Source organism: Anolis carolinensis, chromosome 2 (assembly GCF_035594765.1).
Source record: "Anolis carolinensis isolate JA03-04 chromosome 2, rAnoCar3.1.pri, whole genome shotgun sequence".
Lineage (NCBI taxonomy): Eukaryota > Metazoa > Chordata > Lepidosauria > Squamata > Dactyloidae > Anolis > Anolis carolinensis.
This window is the reverse complement of record NC_085842.1, coordinates 296128858-296147789: the sequence shown is the minus strand read 5'-3', so window position 1 is coordinate 296147789 and position 18932 is coordinate 296128858. Positions and strand designations below refer to the sequence as shown.

At 36.2% G+C, this 18932-nt stretch overlaps 1 protein-coding gene across 3 annotated transcripts in view; it reads left to right on the top strand.

The window, feature by feature from the left end:
* gpbp1 (GC-rich promoter binding protein 1) overlaps positions 1–14351 on the top strand; it is a 33074-nt gene extending 18723 nt beyond the window's left edge. For all 3 annotated transcript variants that reach the window (XM_062972397.1, XM_008102771.3, XM_003216178.4), the window contains 9 exons: positions 5520–5643; positions 5950–6173; positions 9025–9091; positions 9807–9991; positions 10357–10494; positions 11013–11174; positions 11659–11855; positions 12422–12524; positions 13468–14351. In XM_062972397.1, coding sequence (XP_062828467.1) covers positions 5520–5643; positions 5950–6173; positions 9025–9091; positions 9807–9991; positions 10357–10494; positions 11013–11174; positions 11659–11855; positions 12422–12524; positions 13468–13626 — 1359 coding nt within the window. In that variant the 3' untranslated portion in view covers positions 13627–14351. The remainder of the gene's footprint in view (positions 1–5519; positions 5644–5949; positions 6174–9024; positions 9092–9806; positions 9992–10356; positions 10495–11012; positions 11175–11658; positions 11856–12421; positions 12525–13467) is intronic.
* The last annotated feature ends 4581 nt before the right edge of the window (positions 14352–18932 follow it).

The window sequence follows — 18932 nt, the reverse complement described above, 5'->3', positions numbered from 1 at the left end:
ATAATAATAATAATAATAATAATAGCTTTATTTATATCCTGCCTCCTCTCCCCAAAACGACTTGGGATGGCTTACAGCAGAACATAATATAGGGAATATAACATACATATAACATACAACCAAATCAAATATTAAAGTCACACAATAATTAAAACATATAAAACAAACACCATGACATATTAATAATGAGAAGTAATGAGAAGTATTTACAAAAGTAATAAAAAATAATGAGAAGGAATGCTGGAAGTTGTTGTCCAATATATGGAGGGTTGCATGATTTTGTTACCTGGCTAGAGAATTCCATTATCTGTATCTGTACAGCAGATGGAACTTCACTATACTATGTCTAATAATTTTGTATCTGTTCCTGGTGATTTATTTCTCCCAAATCCTCTTGAGTGCAGCTTCCATTTCACGTTCTATAATGTTGATTAATCTTCAGTTTCTCATTCGTTTATCACTTTTATATATTCGTCAGTGTATTGTTTCCATTTTCTTTTTATTTCTCGGTTCATCAGGTGGTTCCCCTGCCAGTCATAGAACATGTCCATTCTTAGTTTAAATTTCCTTTTGATTTCTCAGATCTTGTGGGAATGGGTATGTTTTTCTTCCTTTTTTGTAGTCAACTTCTATTTGACTGTATTGATTGTTTAGTAGTTTTCCTTGTCCCTGTGCACAAAACACTGAAAAGTTGACTTCAGTATTCTGACTGTATTTCTGTTACCTTTACTTTTGTTTCTTGTTTGTGCTTTTAACTGTTTGAAGGGTTCCATCTGTCATCCATTGAGGCTTCCCTTCCCATTGCAGATAGTGGGATCCCAATTCCTCCCTGACAGTGTCCAGACCTCAGTCTAGAGTTGTTTTGGATCCTACTCAGTTAGCCTTAATAGTGCAAATCTATTTTTCCATTATACAGGAATGTTTATCAGTGGTTGATTTAGTGTTATTGTTTAGGTTTTTGATATTAGGTCATGGTCTGTACCATAATCTGTTCCTGATCTTGCTTTTGCAGAGACAGTACATTTTCTCAATCTTCTGCTTCCAGTTATAATTAAAAAGAAGTCCTGTTTTGGTGTGTGATCATTCTCGGAAGGACTCCAGCACATAATATTTTAATTCTTTTTCTGCCTTTGTAGTTGGTGCAGAAACATGGATTATGATTACAGTAGAGTCTCACTTATCCAACATAAATGGGCCAGCAGAACGTTGGATAAGCGAATATGTTGGATAATAAGGAGGGATTAAGGAAAAGCCGATTAAACATCAAATTAGGTTATGATTTTACAAATTAAGCACCAAAACATCATGTTATACAACAAATTTGACAGAAAAAGTAGTTCAATACACAGTAAGGTTATGTAGTAATTACTGTATTTATGAATTTAGACCCAAAATATCACAATGTATTGAAAACATTGACTACAAAAATGCGTTGAATAATCCAGAACGTTGGATAAGCGAGTGTTGGATAAGTGAGACTCTACTGTATATTGATGGATTTTCCCTTCAATAATTCTGTATCTTAGAATTGCAGATGTATCTTCTATATTTTTGTTGGTTCTGGTTGTACTGAAATTAGGGTGCATCTTAGAATTGATGACATCTTACAATGAAGAAATAGGGTATTATTTATCAGACTTTGCATTACAGTATGACCCTGAATTCACAGGAAAAGCATTCCAGAGTTTTTATGGATAACAATCCCTATTTGAAATGAACTAGTTCTGGCCCAAGTTTACCATAGAGTTGTACTGGAAGATCTAGGATATGCCTATAGAGGACATATTTTGTCAGACACTGTGAAGTGAAACCATGGATACTGTTCCCATAGATAAAGGGGTCCTACTGTAAATCCTTGGACTGCTTTGCTATCTCTCCTCACTTTTAATCACTCCCCACTTCCTTTTAGACATTCATTTCCTGAGTAAAACATTTTGTAATTCGCTGACTATTCCATGCCCTATTCCTGACCACTTTGGTTTGCTCATACCAAGTATTCTCACATTCTATGTTACTTTAATATGTGTAGCTTTGGACTTTCCTTTCACCTCTGGACATGTCAACAGCTGAACTCTGGCTTCTTAGCAAAATCCTGTCTTACATGGGAAATCCTTCCCTTAAATACTGCTACCATAAACATAGCCCTTTGACTCCCAGGAACACACAATGTCACCACTGTGGAAAGGGATTTTACTATATTAAGGTTATTTGGGTAGGGGGCTGACAAAAAAAAAAAAAAAGATTCCATAAGGGATTCTTGAGGAAAGAGGTGAGCAAGTTGCAGAACCACAAAATTTTTGGAATTAAATTTTTGTTGTTTATGTAATATAATTCTTTAATTAATTAGATCAGAGGTTATGCATTCTTGGTTTATGGTTCCCTTAGTACAGTAGAGTCTCACTTATCCAACATAAACGGGCCGGCAGAACGTTGGATAAGCGAATATGTTGGATAATAAGGAGGGATTAAGGAAAAGCCTATTAAACATCAAATTAAGTTATGATTTTACAAATTAAGCACCAAAACATCATGTTAGACAACAAATTTGGCAGAAAAAGTAGTTCAGTACACAGTAATGCTATGTAGTCATTACTGTATTTCTGAATTTAGCACCAAAATATCACGATATATTGAAAGCATTGACTACAAAAATGCGTTGGATAATCCAGAACGTTGGATAAGCGAGTGTTGGATAAGTGAGACTCTACTGTATTTCAATAATTTTTTGCATGGCTCCTCTAGACAAAAATATTTTTTCTCCTCCTTACTAAGTAGTTGGGTCTAATGAACAAAATTAACATTTAGGAATTATACAACTTAATAAACCCTACTGTGGCTTTCCTTATTAAGTAAATCTATCGGTAATGCAGATTTCATGCTTTCACCTTGAGTCCCTATACTGGGGCAGGAAAAAGCTTTATTTTTATATTAAAAAGGACCTGCAAATCATACATTCCATTTTAAAGATGTTTATATGAGGACAAAAGTGTGTCTTAGAACTGAAGAAATAGGGTATATTGCTTTCATAAAACCATGGAATAATAGAATTGGAAGAGCCCACATGGGCCATCTAGTCCAACTGCTTGCCATGCAGAAAAAGCACCAAAGTATCCCTGATAGATGGCCATCTAGCACCTGTTTAAAAGCTTCCAATGAAGGAGTTTCCACCACACTCCGAGGTGGAGTTCCAATGCTGGACAGCTCTTACAGCCAGGAAGTTCTTCCTAATGTTCAGGTGGAATCTCCTTTCCTGCAATTTTAAACCATTACTCTGAGTACAATTTTCCAGGGCTCCTTCTTCCTTATGACATACTTTCACATTTTTATACATAGCTATCTCCTCTCAACTTTCTCTTCTGCAAGCTAAACATACCCAGCTCCTCATAAGGCATGGTCTCCAAACCTTTGATCATTTTATTTGCTCTCCTCTGAATACCTTCCAACTTACCAATATCTCTTTTAAACTGTGGTGCCCAGAATTGGACACAGTATTCCAGCTGAGGTCTACCCAAGGCTGAATAGAGAGGCACCATGACTTCCCTTCTATCTAGACACTACCTCTTTTGATGCAGTCCAAAACCCCATTGGCTTTTTAAGCTGTTACATCACACCGTTGACTCATGTTCAACTTGTCCACGAAGACCCCAAGATATTTCTCACATGGACTTGTCGAGCCAGGTGTCACCCATTCTGAATCTTTGCATTTCATTTTTTCTACCTGTAGTATCTTACACACTTGTTGTAAGTGTAGTATCTTACACACTTGTTGAAATGCATTTTGATACTTTTGGCCCAGCTCTCTAATCTGTTACGGTTATTTTGAGTTCTGATTCTGTCCTCTGGAGTATTAGCTATCACTCCTAATTTGATGCCAACTGCAAACTTGATGATTATGCCCTCTTAACCTTAATAAATCATTAATAAAGATGTTGAACAGTACTGGGCCCACAATAGTGAAGAATGAATAATGTCTTGAAAATCAAGGAAAGTTTTAACAACTCACTTTAAATGCCACATTATCAAGTTTAATAGAACTCTAGCTCCACCATGTGCCAAAAAGGTGAAGTGTATGATTGCACACAAAGAAATTTTTTTGGGAAATGTGCATCTAAATAATAGTGGGCCTTCCATTGCCTGGAGCGGTTACACAGGCACTTTTCAAAGAAAATACAATATGAGTGTGAAAATGTAGGAATCACTGCGGGTAGTCTGCTAAATAGTGAGCATTCTTGGTTATACTGTGATTAGTATGCATAAGCTTCTAGGAAAAACCAATACCACAGCAGTGCAGTCCAATTGCTGTTGAACTGATTGAGGCTTCATTTTCAACTGCTAGTTGTTACCTATGACGCATTTGTGTTTTGAGATCAGGTTATTTCAAATAAGTGCCTCAGACTTCTAGCTCCAGTTATCAAAGAGCACTGCTGTTTATCCCACCACCTTCAGAAGTGTGGTTTTTAATGTTGAACAAGGTCTTTTTTTTCTATCATACTAGTCTAATGCCACTTTGTAAAAAGGTTGGGAATTGTGCAAACTTCCAGATGCTGTTCAGCTGTAGCTATCAGCTGGTTAGGTAAGTTTGGGATTGTATGCTAGTGTTGCACAATTCCCAGGCATGCTTTATAGCTTTTGTGACAATTGAGTAAAATTGTGCTGCTGTGGTTGTTTGAATTCACATAGGATTTTTTCTTTCTATTTGGTTTTGGGATCCACTGTTGCTAATTTGTTATGTATTGTCTTGATGTGAAGTTGTGTTATATACACTTCTTTAGAGGCAGCCTACATGCATAAATTATCCCATTAACAAGCAGTAGGTGTGGTTCCAGTAATTCCTATGTTTGCTTATGCCTTATTGAATTCCCAAAGATGTAGCTATAAGTGAATGATGATTTTAATTAATCCAGTAATGGGGAATACGTCATGTATTGTTAAAATTGTTATTATCAGCTCTAGTTAGCCAGTAGTTATGGTAAAAGGTAAAGGTTTTCCCCTGATATTAAATCTAGTTGTGTCCAACTCTGGGGGTTGGTGCTCATCTTTATTTCTAAGATGAAGAAACGGTGTTATCCGTAGACACCTCCAAGGTCATGTGGCCAGCATGACTGCATGGAGCACTGTTACCTTCCCACAGGAGTGGTACCTAGTGATCTACTCACATTTGCATGTTTTCGAATGGCTAGGTTGGCAGAAGCTGGGGCTAACAGCAGGAGCTCACCGCACTTCCCAGATTTGAACTGCCGACCTTTAGGTTAGCAAGTTCAGCAGCTCAGCGATTTAATCTGCTGCGCCACTGAGGGATCCTAATGGATAATGAGAATTATAGGCAATGTATGGCCACATCTTCTCCACTATCTTGCTCTTTAGCAGAATTAAAAAAGAGGTTTGTGGAATTTTAAGAAAATTTTCATGAGGGCATCAAGTATTTTTTTCTCTTTGTTTACAATTTTGTATTCATGTCTTCTAAATTGATGATTGATTAGTTGCTTTTGTCCATACTTAATGCTTGTGTTCCTATTTAGTCTTCGCTGAATTTTGAGAAGCATTCCGAAAGCTTTTCATGGACAGAGAATCGTTATGAAGTTAATCGTAGACGGCACAACTCATCTGATGGATTTGATCCTAGTAGTGGCCGTTCAAATGGAGGTTTGTATGCATTTAGTTTCTGGATAAGGTGTTGGCTTATTTTAATTTGATTTTAGACTTTTAAGTACCTATAATTTTGCTTAAATTATGTTTTAAGTATCCATGTTTTAATCCATTAGTTCTCAATAATTGTGTAAGCATTTTAAATGCTTCACTGTATGAGTCTTGATCTATTTTGCTCAGCTGTAGAATTAGTTTTTGGTAAATGAGAGTACCCTTTTTGTTTTTGTGTGTTTTAGTATTCTTACAAAGTAAAATCCATTTGAAATTGCTTGTAACTTTGTGTTCAACCTTTTATTATTCAAGGGCATTTAGGAAGAAAAGAAAGAAGTAGCTGGCGTTCCCAAGGTAGAAACGGCACTGAAAATACAAACCACAGAACAGGATATCATAGTGGAGGTTCACGTGCTCGCACCAGCAGCTTTCAGTCTGGAAAAAGCCAAGGTCTACATGAAAGCAATGCATCCGAATGCGAGATTTTGAGAAAAGAAGACAAGGAAAGGCCCAAACAATTTGAAGCTGAAGACTTTGTAAGTTTGTCATTGTATACAAGCACTTGCAGATGGGAACAGTTTATCACTTCAGTTTAACTTGAGTAAGAGATTGCAGTTGGGCTTTGCTAGTGTTCGTTCTTCTATGTGTAGAAGTATTCTTGTGAGAATGATCTTCAGCATAATACTAATGCTTGGAAATTAATGTTACTATATCAGACATTTTTAAAAGAAATGTGGAATGGATGTTGCTCGTATTTCTGCCCTTACCACTGTTTATTTAAATGTTTATGCTTTCATTCTGTATACCTGAGGTGGTTAAGAATATAAAACTAAACCCCATGTTACGTTAAACATGTAGCTCCCATTTGAGTGCATGACTCTTGCTTCACAAAAATTCTCCATATAAGAACTCTGATGGCAGATATATGTCAACCAAAGTTTTGCCTTTTGATGTGGTTTTGGCCCATGTATCCTTGCATCAGAATTCATATCAGGGCTTCTGTAATGAATATTTGTGAAAGAAAAACCTTGTATATAAAAAGCCATGTGATATAACATAATTTTAGCCCTAAGTTAAAAAATAGTTTAGTCGTTTTAAAAATAGATTGATGATAACAATATAGAATATTAAACTTACAGCAAAACCAAATAACCACAAGAACTTAATTCAAATGTAAGAATTAATTATACTTTTTAAAAGGTATAATTATTTTATGCTCAAAAAGCTACCCCAAATTAAAAAAATGTTGATCACCCAATGGAAGGGCATTGAAAGGAAAATAAGTTAGCAGATTCATGTAGGAGAGAGCAATCTTCCAGATAATCCTTGTACTTAACTGGATAAGAGTTATGATAAAACACTATAATTAAAATACTCTCATCACCTGACATCTGGATTTGAATTGGGTTTCGTAACTAATGTAGCTGTTGTAAAGAAAATCATTTTTTTCCATAGAGATTTCACTATAAATTGGCCTCCCAAGAAATCTGTATCTTCTGGTTGCATCAGTCATTCAGCATAACTGAAAGGACCAAGTGTTTCTAGCTGAAGACCATGTTCTTGGCTGTGCCCATAGGAGAGGCCTTCGTTGCTAGGAAATCCTGAGTCGTTTTCAGCTGGGCACTCTCAAAGTGTATGTTAAAGTCTGGGGGAATATCCCATCATCCTGTCTTTTTTGTTTAATGCCTGGATAGGCCTTCTGGTCAAGAAGACCGCATCCAAATTCAAATTTGGATCAGTACCATTATGGTTTCCTGTTCTACAAAGTGAAAACAACTAAGACAGATATATGCCCTCTCTGTCATCCAACTAGGACTATTTGATAAATGCCAGGTCAACATGCTTTTCCAGGACCACTCAACAGTAAACACAATTGGACGGGATTGTTGCATTTTTGTTGTTTAAATATCAATCTTTCAAATCCCAAGAATTGAGAGATTTTTGTGTGTTTGGAAGCCTATAAAAAGGCCCCATTTGACACTACTTTTCTATGGTTAAGGGTTCCCTTGTTCCCGCAGGACAAGAGGCTGTAACAATAATAGCATTGCTGCTATCAGATAGGATTTTGCTGAAGAGACAGACTAAATGTGCCAAACAGGTATTGGGAAGCCACAGTAGTGGGGGTGACACTCGCTGAACATCTCTCAGAAATATTTCAATGGCACTCTAAAGGAGCTAGCTACCGTGTTTCCCCGAAAATAAGACAGTGTCTTATATTAATTTTTGCTCCCAAAGATGCTCTAGGTCTTATTTTCAGGGGATGTCTTATTTTCCATGGAGAAGAATTCACATTTATTGTTGAACAAAAAAAAATGAATATTTATTATATACTGTACAGTAGTTGTCATCACAAACCAGCATAACCAGACAAACTGTGAATCCTATCAAGAATTTCTTGTTACTACCATTATTTCCATGTACAACACTCTATGGTATGTACATTTACCGATTCTGCATGCTCTGGTGTTCTGTTTGGCAGGCATGCTTCCAAACAAAAACTTTGCTAGGTCTTACTTTCAGGGGAGGCCTTATATTTAGCAATTCAGCAAAACCTCTACTAGGTCTTATTTTCTGGGGATGTCGTATTTTAGGGGAAACCGGGTAGTGTTGTGCTGAAGAAGACAATGGTAAACGACTGAAGACTTTTACCTTGGAAACCCTGTGTTGAGGCTATTTAAAATATTGGAGGTTTCTCATTTACAGAGTTTCCATACAGCCAAACCCCCTAAACAGTATCGTTAGTTCAGTTAAAATGCACAAAATGTATCATGCAAGCTTTTGAAGCTTCACAAGCTTTTGCATTAGACAAAAATGTAAAACAATCATACAAAAGTAGAAAAGGCCTACATTTCAGGTAAAGGCCACTCCTCTTCTTAGCCATGTGGGGGCAAAGTGCAGTAAACAATAGGTAATAAAGTTTCAACTCCATTAGCAACAGGAAAAAAAAGGATCTCTTTAGATCTAAGCTGTTCCTGACCACTGTAAAAGCTAGTTGCCTCTTTCTTAGACAGAGAGAACATAGACATTCTCGAGAAATGTCTGTAGTCCAAAGGTATGTTTCACCTTTGTTGAAAGTAGAAACATCAAAGACTTCGGGATTGCCATGAACTCGTAGTCAGTTTGGTGACAAACAACAATAACAATATTACATGAGACAGAATATCGTGGAAGCATCATCATTGTAAAAAGATGTCTTGAGGGAGATGACAGACTTCTTCAACTTTTCTCTATAGGCAAATGATTTTTTCCTATTGTTTCTCATACAATTTCTATGATGTGTCTCAGCAAATCAGTTTTATTGTTTGACATGTTGGGTTTTAAACTTTAGCTGTTTTCTTGCACACCCTAAAGTAATCAAATGATATACCATGTTTATCTTCTTTTTAGCCATCCCTCAACCCTGAATATGAGAGAGAACCAAACCAGAATAAATCATTAGCTGCAGGTGTTTGGGGTAAGAGCATTGGATATAAAAATATACAGTTTAGTTTTTGAATACTATTTTGTTGTGAATTGAAGTAATAATACAAGAGCATTGTTGTACACTAAAGTACTTCTCTTTCCTAATAATACAATTTTTCAATTATTGGTTTCCTGGTTTTTTGTTTATGGTGATATTTTAGTATTAAAGGTCGATAGGATTTTACATGCAGAACTCCCAGTGTTCATTTAATCAAGTGCCTCAGGAACAATGTTTGTTACTTTGTTTTGAGGTGATTGTTGGAATTTGATGTTTTATTATACACAAAAGATCCATAGACAACTGCCATGTATTGACCTGAAGCTAGGGCAAGAATACATTTTCTCTATATTTAATTTGTCTTTCATAACTGATATTGTATTATTGTTTATGCTGTTTTATGTTGTTTATTGTTTTATATTGGTTGTATTATGATTGTAGTCTAATGTATGTTGATGTTGGGCTTGTCCCCATGTGAACCGCCCCTAGTCCCCCTGGGGAGATGGGAGTGGGATATAAGAATAAAGTTATAGTTGTTGTTGTTGTTATTATTATTATTACTATTCAGTTGCAATATACTACTACAAATGCTCTGATTTGATCTGCAAAGTGTTAAAGGGAGCCTTGTCATTTGATTCTTAAATGTTTTACTTCTGACATGAATTTTTTCATGCAGTCCAAACTTAAATCACATTTTATTTTTTTACAGAATATCCTCTGAATCCTAAATCTAGATCTCCACGAATGCTGGTTATTAAAAAGGGCAGTACAAAAGATTTACAGATATCTGGCTTCCCTGTGGGCGGAAATGTTCATTCACAATCAGTCAAGAATGGAACTGGTGCAAGTGTGTATAAGGGTTTAGTCCCTAAACCTGCTATTCCACCAGCAAAGGTAAATCCTGAAAGTAATATATATGGGCTGTGGGAATCTCATGCTTTTTCCTTCCAGTATTTTCACTTTTGTTGAAAGTGAAAAAGTTACTTCCAACATTGTATATGAAACTGATATGAATATTAGATCATGTTTATCTCTTGTTAATGGAGTGCCTCTTGTCTCCCATCTCTGATTTTGTTTTAATCTGTCAAAATTGGTATTGTTAATGCCTTTGGACTGGGAACATTTTTTTCTTAATAAAAATATCAGGCTGTGTTGATAATGGCACTTTATAAATGTGCAGGTTATTGTTAGTACTATTAATGTAGCAAACTGGTTATTTTAGTTGTTTTAATTAAAATATTTTTTTTCATTTTATTTAGACTACTCAGTGGAAAAGCCAAACAAAAGAAAACAAACTGGGGCTTCCATTTCCTCATGAATCTCCTTATGGTACTGGAAATTTTAGTGCTTTCAAATCTACTGCCAAGGCAGTTGGATCGCAGAGTTCAGTGAAAGAGGTATCATAAATTTTGAGTCTTTCCTATTTCTAACTGGGTGTCTTAAGTTTAGAAGTAAATAGAAATCTGACAGTATTGTTGGAATAAGACAAGAGCATCACTAGTTGAAAAAAGTGAAAAATTCCCTTAAAGACATGTTCTGCATTTGAGTGTATAGGCAGTCTCCAAGTTAATGAACAAGATAGATTCTGTACGTTTGTTCTTTTAGCTTTAGATAGCATAGGGAAGAGTTAACACCCCCGTGGTGATTGTTTTGCTGTCTGCCCTGTTCAGAAGATTCACTTTCTGTCCCTGTGATAATTGGATTTTGAAAAATGTGGCTTGTTGAAACAAAGATTGATTATAAAGCTTCAGTGGAGACACCTTTCCCCATGATAACTCTTTAGACAGTGGATTCCTTTCCTAGGGGTAGATTTCTCTCACTTCCTTTTGTCTCACCCCTGTTCTAAACTATGAGCCGTTTGTAAGTTGGATGTTTGTAACTAGGGAACTGCCTGTATATTTTCTCTTTCCCTTAGTGCAATCGTTCCAATTCTTCATCCCCTGTTGATAAACTTGGCCAGCCTCGCTTAACCAAATTGACACGGATGCGTACTGATAAGAAGAGTGAATTTTTGAAGACTCTGAAACGTGATCGAGTGGAAGAGGAACAGGATGAGAATTGTGTAGGGCAAGAGAAGGTATTGGGTACTTTGCACAAAAAGGAGCTTCGTTTTTATTACTGGTTTATTCCTGTCTCAGCTCTTGCTCAAAGAAACTCAAGGTGGAACTATTGTTCCTAGAGTTTTATTATGCTTATCAATTTTAGCTTAGGCAGTTGAATTTTCAATCAGTGCTGTACCACATGCAAATATTTGTTCCTTTATATTCCTAAAACAATTTTCTTAGCTAGGCCTGATGGCTATATATTATCTCTTATTACAGAGGCATTGAATCTGAGTAATAGCAAAGAAAGGCTTCACATCTTTCTTCTCATAGATATCTAAGCAGAGTGGTGGGAAAAGGGATGCTGTACTAGATGGGCTTCTGTCCTGTTCCAGTAGGGGCTACTTATGTTAATTTCTAGAAAAATTCAGTACATAGTTTATCACATAATTTGCATATACTTTAAAAAATGTCTAAATCTTGTTTGGAATTTACTCAGATATGTGACTTCTTTAACAGGAAGATGACGATGAAGACGACGAATTTAATTTACATAACAGCAACAATGGTCATCAAGAGAGGGATATAAACCGAAATTTTGAAAATGAAATTTCCCAAGAGAATAGAAACGCTGCAATGATGTCTCAGCAGATCATCCGGTCTTCAACATTTCCTCAGACCGATGTCCTTTCAAGCTCACTTGAAGCAGAGCATCGGTATGTGTTTTGGAATAGTTGAAATTGCTTTTGCCTTTTAAAGAATTCTCTTGTTGGAATAAAAATTTATTAATGTATGTGAGTACAATAAATTGATATGTAGGATTTTATTGTTTTCCTATATAGAGTGCCATTATCATTTTGGTTCAAGATTTTACATCTCTCACTGGAATATTCAGAAAGTTTAAATATATTTATAGCAGAAAATAGATGTGCTTTTTAATTGCATAAAGGAGGAAATTCAGTTGTATCCAATCCATAGTATTGATATTACTGGGACAAGAGATTGTAACGTCTTCATCCCCACATATCTAAAAATCTAGTCCAGAAGATGGAGAGATCATAAAAAGTAGAATTTTGATAGTGGGTGAGAAATCAGCCAAGAAATGGAAAAGAATGAATAGTGTGTTGGAAAGTAGTTTGTCAGATGGCTTCCAGGTATTTTAGACTTCAGCTTCCTTCAGTGGCTGAAATAGCCTCCTTCAGGGATAACACATTTTATTACTTGCTGACATTTTTAGAAATGTATTGACAAATAAAGAAAAATATTTCTCTTTCAAATACAGATTGTTAAAAGAAATGGGTTGGCAGGAAGACAGTGAAAACGATGAAACATATGCTCCATTAACTGAGGATGAAATGAGGGAATTTCAGGTTATTAGTGAGCAGGTGAGATACAAACCTACCACAAAGTGTGTGTGTTATTTTGATCTTGGTAGAGTTGGAAAAGACCACAAGGGGCATCCACCCCAGTCCTCTGCCATGAAGGGACGTACAGTAGAGTCTCACTTATCCAACACTCGCTTATCCAATGTTCTGGATTATCCAACGCATTTTTGTAGTCAATGTTTTCAATACATCATGATATTTTGGTGCTAAATTTGTAAATACAGTAATTACTGCATAGCATTATTGTGTATTGAACTACTTTTTCTGTCAAATTTGTTGTATAACATGATGTTTTGGTGCTTAATTTGTAAAATCATAACCTAATTTGATGTTTAATAGGCTTTTCCTTAATCTCTCCTTATTATCCAACATATTCGCTTATCCAACATTCTGCCGGCCCGTTTACGTTGGATAAGTGAGACTCTACTGTATTTAACTTTAATTTTAATGTTTGTATGTTGTTTAAGTTTTAAATTTTATTGTGTCAGTTTTACTGTTAGCCTCTTTGAGTCTCTTTTTGGAGGAAAAAAGTGGGGTATTATTATTTTTAATAACCATAAAATAAAAATGAAAAGTGTTATAAAAGCCAGGGTGTTTGAATCTCTTATTTTTCTTTCTCACTTAGAAGCTATAGACAATGGTGTTTGCTGTGAAAGGGCTGTAGATCAGTTAAACCAGAATGTAATAACTATGAACACATGTGCAAGCAGACAGGAAGCAAAACAAAGCCTAGGCCATCCCTGTGTGACTGGGATTCAATTTCATTTTGCTCGATTCCTGACTTGTTATGTGCAAACTCATGGTTGGAAGGAAAAGCAATTTGCTTGCTAAACAAAGTATAAAACACTTAGGTTGTGAAATAATCATAACACTTTGTAAAAAAAACTAAATGTGTTAAGTTCTAACACATTCAGAGTGCTAACTTCTGTTTTTTAAATTTCAGCTACAAAAGAATGGCCTTAGGAAAAATGGTGTTCTAAAAAATGGCCTCGTCTGTGACTTCAAATTTAGTCCCTGGAAAAACAGCACTTTCCAACCAACTCTTGAGAATGAAGACACAGAGACTAGCAGCAGCGACACATCAGACGATGATGATGTGTGAAGATTGCTTGAGAGTTTCAGGATTTCTATCTTGCATCTTGTGCAGTTTGAGAATGAATTGTTCAGAAGAGGGGAGAACTATAATTTTTCATAGTGATATGCCTCATTGGAGGAAGAATCTTCAGGACTTCTCATGAAGGAACCTAAGAATGTGCTGATGAGCTGTTTCTGAACATGACTATTTCTTTGTAAATGGATGTTGTAGAAAACGAGGACTTTGCTCCAACATAGACTTCCTTCATCACTGCAGCATTTCTCTGACTAGCAATGTGACAATGTAAGAGAATGAGGTTTTCTCATTTAATAATAAAAGAAGATTATGTAATGTTTGGCAAAGTTTTTGTCTTAAAACTGTGCAGGTCTAAGGGAGAAAAGGGCACCTTGATACAGTTTGTTACTTACTGAAACCAGTTTATTTTACAGTGGAATTCTCTAATTTTCACTTTGTGCACCGACAATAGACAGTAGCATGTTGGCTAAATATGACAAAAGTGCACTAAAACATCCATTTCCTGAACTGTTATAATTGTTCCACTTCTTGAAACATACCAGTAATTCTCCAGCAGTTTGTACTACAATAATTATGAAAATATTTGCTTCAATTCCGAAACTCACAGAAATGGTGTAAATCAAAAGCTTTATTTGGATGCTGCAAGACCCAGGAATCTGGATCCTCCTCAAATGGACACTGATTCTTGGGAAAATAAACATTATTTTGATAAATTATTCAGATGCAGAGAGCTTATTTCTCTGATTTTTTTCCCCCATCCAGAACATGCAAAATAAAATGTCTTTAAATAATACCTTGAAATTTTGCACTGAATACATGTATGCATTTCATTTATATATCCCTTACCAAAGGTCACTACTTTCATACTTATGAAGATGAATCCTGATAGCTGATTTTTGCTACTACGTAACAATGTCACTGTTCAATCTGAAATGTTATTTAATTATCTCACATAAGATAAAATGAAAAAGAAATCTGGCAATGACCACATGCACTAATTTAAAGAGATACTCCTTATTCACAGTAATGCTGTAGTCCCTTCCAAAATTGTTGTAGAATCAGCATAGACCAGAGTTTCTTAAGCTGTGTTCCTCCTGTTGTTTTGGACTTCAGCTCCCACAATTCCTAACAGCTGGTAAGCTGGCTGGGATTTCTGGGAGCTGAGGTCCTAAATTACTGGAGGAGCACAGTTTGAGAAACACAGGTATAGACACAGAGGGCAGAATCTTATGCCTTGTTTCCTACTATTCTTTAGCTGTATGCTATCCCAGAATCTGCTTTACATTGGGAAGAAAGTAGAAACACTTACTTTATAACTAAAAAATACTGCTAGGAACAAACTTTTGGAACAAACAGTTTGATTTTACTACAGACAAGCCTGTATAATTGTGTAGATTAGAGCTTTCCAAACAGTTCAGGTTAGTGACCCATTTATAGACATGATCATTTCACGACACAGTAATTCAGTTTTAGTAGCAAACCAGAGGTTAAACCAACCCCTTAAAAGAGATACGGACATATACATAAATTGTAATAAAGAAATTTATGAGGACACATTTCTCATGAAAACATGTCAAATCATATTTTAAAAGTATATAATTTACTGCTTATTTTACATAGACTCAAATGTTTCTTGTTATAGTTGTGTGACACAACTGCACACTTTAGCTGACACACTGTTGCGACACGGTTTGGAAAGGTCTGGCATAGATGATAGTGAAACTATTGCTTTTACATAGACCAAAGTATTTTCTCTAGAAGACTCAACTTGCCACTTTTAAAAACATGTCCCGTTAACAATGAAAATTAAAGACCATTTTTTGTACCTAAAAATAAAATATATGAGTTTTGTGACACTCCCTCCTGCTCCTGGCTGAATTGCAGATGACTATACATCACACAAATAGTGCTATTAATTATAACTGAACTGCAAAAATGTAGTTGATAATTTGCACACAATGTTAGATGTAATGACAGTAAATCTTGATTTTTCCCAGTTTTGATAGCTGTTGAGGACATTTTCATTTTAAAAAAATACTACAGATGTCAAAACACTAAGGAAATGAAAACTGCACAGCTTTTCCTGAGAACTATGCAAGACTTTCTGAAAATTGCAGTTTTTGGTACATAAATTAATGACAAAAGTCACTGAGCAGAAATATGATTCCTTTGATAGGTTTGGGCAGGTTCATTCCTTTTCTGTCTCAAATATAGCTCAACTGAAAGTTGTATACATCCTGCGGGTATTTTTTGCTGCACATCAGCAATAAATATTCAGTTGCCTCTTCCTGCTGCAATTGCTTTGCATGCGGGATTTAATACACAATACTCTTTTTGTTCCCTGGGTAGTAATGTGATTTGTGGTCACCATTACTAAGGCAACACCTACACTGACCATTTAATGCAGTTGAAAGCTAGCTTCAAACTGGGGCAGCCAGATAATGCGCACAAAAGAAAGCCTTCTAATGTGCATCAGTGCTCTGTATAATCAACACCTGAGCCTTAAACTGATTCCAGGATTTCCTATGTAGTCATTTGCACAGACAAACCACTTTCTCCAATTCCAGTTTGAAACTTCATCAAATGATCAGTGTTGATGTGCCCCAAGAATGGTTGGTGTTTCTCTTTTCTCTGCATAACATTTGCATTGTGGAACATCTCTCAAGTTGCTACAGTCACACAGGCCTGCCCATTGCCCTTGCAGGGTTCTGTTATAGCAGTGCTCCTCCAGATGTTTACCAAATGTTAGGAATTAGAAACTGTGTTACAGTATGATATCTACCTTCCTGGTTTGCTATTATGAAATACAGTTGGATGACTAGGCTTTCGCACCTGGATTGAGGATCTACTTTTCCCTTTTAAGCTGCCTGCATAGGATTCAAACTGGCAAATGCTGCATTTTTAGTGTACTTGTATTTCTTTTCTGCTGTGTAGCATGAATTTTGTAGAATCAAAATGACCTTGAGTCGTCTCCATTGATTACACAGACCAACAATTAGGCCTGCTCTTGGAGTAATTTGGGACACTTTCAGAAAATTGCATTGGATAGACCGTATGAGTTCTAGTTTCTTAGATATGGATATGATTTTCTATGGGTGAGCAAATGGCAACTGGTAGATGGCATATGCTCTGTAGCTCAAAAACTTGAGCTGATGGGGAAAACTACCATTTTTGGAATTGGCTGGTCAAATATATCTTAACATCTGAAGCACAAAAACGTGTGTTGGCCAGTATTTATCAGTCACTATGAATCTTGTGGACTGATTAAAGATTCAGAAGTATCACAAGCAATGTAGAACTGTCTAAAACACATGGTTGAAATAACAGCAGGGACGCTTTACCCTGGAAGCTGGCTTCTGTGTTGCTGTTCTTAAACTTTGATCCTCCAAGTATTTTGGACTTAAAACTCCCAGAGGTCCCAGTCAAGATTTTCCAGAAGTTGGTGGATACAACTCCAACCAGTTAGCACAGCCCATCATGAAATATGCTAAGATAATATATGAAGGAGCAGGACTTGCACACCTCTGACAAGTACAGTACAGTCTCACTTATCCAACATAAATGGGCTAGAAGAATGTTGGATAAGTGAAAATGTTGGATAATGGGGGATTAAGGAAAAGCCTATTAAACATCAAATTATGTTATGGTTTTACAAATTAAGCACCAAAACATCATGTTTTACAACAAATCAACAGAAAAAGAGTTGGCTACTACAGTAGAGTCTCACTTATCCAACATTCGCTTATCCAACGTTCTGGATTATTCAACGCAGTCTGCCTCCTACTCAGATCCACAGCTGTTTCTCTAGGCAGCAAGGACTGAACTTTTTATGGATTTAATTTCTGACAATGTAGTTACTGTAAGTTCATTTTATGCAATTCTATCTTTATTTGTAGTCAATTTGTTAGTAGCCAATGTTTTTGTAATCAATGTTTTCAATACATTGAAATGTTTTGGTGCTAAATTCGTAAATTCAGTAATTACTACATAACATTACTGTGTATTGAACTGTTTTAACTTAGGGCTGGATCAACATTCAAAATGTTATCCAAGACAATTAAATGGTAAATGAGCACCATCATCCACCAGATGGTGCCAATGTTATTCTGTAAAATGCATTTTCTTATTGCTTTCCTTTGATTCCGTTCGGGTGTTATATTTCTGTACAAAATTTTTCTGCCATTAGTAATGTTACTTTTTGTACTATTGTATTTTGTTAATTAGCTACATTATGACCTAGTGCAAACAGATTGATCAAAAGTTGGTGAATTGTGGAGTATTAGTTTTGCCAGTGCCACAATCCGTTACTGCAAAATGAAGATCTTCACTTTTGAAGAAGTGATGATGCATTTAAATCTTTCCATCAAAAGGGGACAGGAAAAATGGACATTTTAGCAGTAACTAAAACAGTGGAATGACAGATGACTAACTGGAACTGTCCCTGTCAAATTGGGACAGTTGGATGATATGGTAATATAGCCTGGTCTTTCTCTATATAAGGCCCCTTGTTCCAATTATGGCATCTCCAGTTTAAAGAGTCAAATGGAGAAAAGGGCTCTCTTAGTCAGAATAGGCATTTTTCTGTGTAAGTAGATTGGTTATCTCATGCCCAGCTGCCATGACAGCAACATCTCTATGCTGTCTCTTCACCATCAGTGCATCGTATCAACAGCTTAGCCAAACGTTCTTTGGCCATGATTGATGGGCATTGACAATGTTGGCTGTGACCACAACTGGTTCTAGTTGTTATTCCATTCTTTCCATTTCATATTCAGTGTGATTCCCTTTTCTACTTGGGATTCAGTGATGAAAAACATAATAGATGGTGAACCAACACAGTGGTGAAATCATGCTTCCCTTGCTCTGCTGACATGTCAGATTGCTGTGTGAACAAGAAAAAAAATACCAGATTTGACTCACACAAATCACATTTAAATGTAATATACTGTATATTATTCAATTTTATGTGGAGCTGGGAGTCACTAGAAGCTACTATGGTGAGCCACTACACAGGAATATCTTGCTTGTAGAGGAGTCCTGTGTAGTTGTACTTCAGGGAGGGCTGCTGCTTTAGCTGAATGCTGAATTAGCTTGTGGGCTTCCAAATGAAGCATAATCTGCCCTTTAAAACAGTGTTTCCCAGTCTTTGGCCCTCCAGGTGTTTAGGACTTCAGCTCCCACAATTCCTAACAGTTGGTAAACTGGCTGGGATTTCTGGGAGTTGAAGTCCAAAACACCTGGAGGACCAAAGGTTGGGAACCAATGCTTTAAAACAATGTGCATGAGAACAACACACC